This window comes from Cannabis sativa, chromosome 1, assembly GCF_029168945.1.
Source record: "Cannabis sativa cultivar Pink pepper isolate KNU-18-1 chromosome 1, ASM2916894v1, whole genome shotgun sequence".
Classification (NCBI taxonomy): domain Eukaryota; kingdom Viridiplantae; phylum Streptophyta; class Magnoliopsida; order Rosales; family Cannabaceae; genus Cannabis; species Cannabis sativa.
The window spans coordinates 7,510,947-7,514,017 of NC_083601.1; the positions used below are offsets into that span (position 1 = coordinate 7,510,947).

The 3,071-nt window shown below is 33.4% G+C and overlaps 1 protein-coding gene across 1 annotated transcript; it reads left to right on the plus strand.

Moving 5' to 3' along the window:
* The first annotated feature begins 220 nt into the window (after positions 1 to 220).
* On the plus strand, positions 221 to 2,782 carry LOC115704004 (putative UPF0481 protein At3g02645). The gene has a single exon (XM_030631227.2). It carries the CDS (start codon positions 975 to 977, stop codon positions 2,688 to 2,690), a length of 1,716 nt encoding a protein of 571 aa, XP_030487087.2. The 5' UTR covers positions 221 to 974; the 3' UTR covers positions 2,691 to 2,782.
* Positions 2,783 to 3,071: the final 289 nt, after the last annotated feature.

Here is a 3,071-nt window from a genome sequence, read left to right on the forward strand (position 1 = left end):
ATCCCACAACAGTATGGTGTTGGGCACCCTAACGTGCCTAATAACAATGATATATTAATAAAGATTATGTTATATATTTAGTACTTTAAGGTACCCAACACTATACGGATGTGACGCCTTATAATTGGTTAGCAGATTTTCATATTATTTATTGAATTAAAATATGTGTGACCCAATATTAAATTGTATAAATATCAATATATTACGTCTTGTGGTGTTTGACAACTTAGGGTGTCCTTAGCATATCTTATTGATAAAAGCTTTCTGTAAATGTTATTTTACTTTTATTTCAATCCTACCTAATAATAATAATTAATTAATAACAATATTTTATCCATACCTAAATTTGTTAACTTGTTTGATAATCAATAATAACTATTTTTCTAAGCAAGTACACAAGTAAAATAGGTGTTTTCAAGTGTTACCTTTGTGTTGGAGTGGAAGACAACAAATTATCATATTCCCAAAACCTCCTTAAAAAGGATTACTTGGATTAATTTTTGATATTTCTCAAGGAGTCTACAATATACATCATTATTATGACCATACACCTTTAATTTTTATTCAACTTTCATGTTAGGCAGATATCAACTAATAAATATATTTTTTTTACCCTTTTATCATCACATGAAACTAAATGATCACATTTATCCCATGTAATTATGCCCATGTACAGTAAAATAACTTGAGTGACACAATGTAAAGATATATACTTTTGAGGAATAAGGAGCATAAAAATTAAAGCAAGATCCAATATTTTTTTTGAAGTATATAATATTAAACCATAAGAAACTCATGGACCGTATTTTAATAATATGAAGGCATACTAATCCAACTAAAAATATTCATTAATAATTAATCATTCTTGCCAATATATATAAAGTCCCAACCATTACTAAACCACACCACAACTCAATGTATATATATGTTAGCTCTATTAACTAAGTTGATACAGAACACAACAATTATTAATAATGCCTTTAATCCAACACTCCACATCCTCTAAATCAAACTCCATAAACTTCGACGAGCATAGATGGGTTACACAAATTCGTCGAACACTCGAAGAAGAGCTTGAGGATGATACTGAGGTTCCTGTCTCTATTTTCAGTGTCTCCAAAATTCTAAAGGCAAGTGATCCTGAATCCTACACTCCACAAGAAGTAGCCATTGGCCCTTATCATTATTGGCGACCAGAGCTTTATGAAATGGAGAGGTACAAGCTATCCTCAGCTAAAAGAGTCCAAACACACCTCCAAGGTGGCCATAAGTTTCAACATCTTGTTCAACAATTAATGGATCATGAACCCAGGATTCGAGCTTGTTACCACAAGTATTTAGACTTTAATGGCGAAACTTTGGCTTGGAGGATGGCCATAGATGCCTCATTTTTGCTCGAGTTTCTTCAAGTTTATGCCATCAAAGAAGGGAAGATTCCACCTGGTTTATCTTCAAGGATGTCACACTTGGTTGACTACACAGGGAGAAAATCAGCCCACAATGCTATAATAAGAGACATAGTTATGCTTGAAAACCAAATCCCATTATTTCTTTTGAGAAAGATATTGGAATTTCAGTTTTCGTCGCTAGAAGTTGTTGATGACATGTTGTTTACCATGTTGGTGGGATTTTGCAAGGAGCTTTCTCCATTCAAGATGATGGAAAATCAAGACTTGCCTGAAATTGATGTCTCGGAATGTGCTCACTTGTTGGACTTCTTATACGACATGATCACACCCAAAATGGAAGTCCAACAACGACAAGATCAAGTAATTGAGGTTGTGGAGGATCAAAGCAGTGATGATAATGATCATGATGAAGAAGAAGGGAAAGATAGTTTTTTTACTAATAGTAACTCTGTAAAAAAGGTTCTCTCTATAGTTTGGAAGATGATTTCTAAGCTAAATAGAGGTCCAATATGTTTCCTAAAAAGGGTACTTTTCTCTAAACCAGTTAAAGTGTTTTTGAAACTACCATGGAAAATCTTGTCCAACCTTCCCGGATTCAGACTCCTGAAAACGCCTATTGAGTACTTGTTTTTCAATGAAAATAAAGAAGAAGTTAAACCAGAAGAAGAGAATTCAAACAACAAGCCACCATTGATTGAAGAGATCTTTATCCCTTCAGTGACTGAGCTTTTCAACTCTGGTGTTCAGTTCTTGCCAACAAACGGTAATAACATCTCAAACGTTAGTTTTGACGTTAAAACAGTTACTCTCTACCTCCCGACCGTTAGTTTAGATGTTAATGCAGAAGCCATAATGAGAAACTTAGTGGCTTACGAAGCATCAAACGCATCTGGGCCGTTAGTTTTTACACGTTACACTGAGCTAATGAATGGGATTATTGATACCGACGAAGATGTTAAGCTTCTTAGAGAAAGGGGTATCATTAAGAACCGTTTGAAAAGTGATGAAGAAGTGGCTAACTTGTGGAATGGGATGAGTAAGTCCGTTAGATTGACGAGAGTGCCCTTCTTGGATAAGGTGATTGAGGATGTGAACAAGTATCACAACGGGAGATGGAAGGTCAAATTAGGAAAGTTCATGAAACTTTACGTGATTGGTTCATGGCAGTTTCTGACTTTCTTGGCTGCCATTTTGATGTTGCTTTTGATGGCTTTGCAAGCGTTTTGCTCGGTTTATACTTGTGCTCGCATTTTTAATATCGACACTACCATAGGTGATTAGTACTACGTACACTACTTCTGATCATTCCTTATTATCAATAACTTGGATTTGTTTTAATATTAAACAAGAAAGCTACATATATGTTTCTTTTATTATTTTTTGGTTGTGTAATGATGAACTAAACAAGTATGTGTGTTATTCTTTTGAGATTATATGTGTGGTGTTATATATATTTATATATCAACTTTGATACTTGCTCAGTGCTTTTCTCTTGTATTGATGACAACAAATTAAGAATATTATTGTTTGTATTAATTAAATATTTCTTTTGCATTAAGTCGTTTGGCCTAATAATTATAAATCCAACTATAACATAAAATATTAGTAAGTTAAGAAGTACTATTGAAAGAGATATGACCTAGACATACAACAATATATATA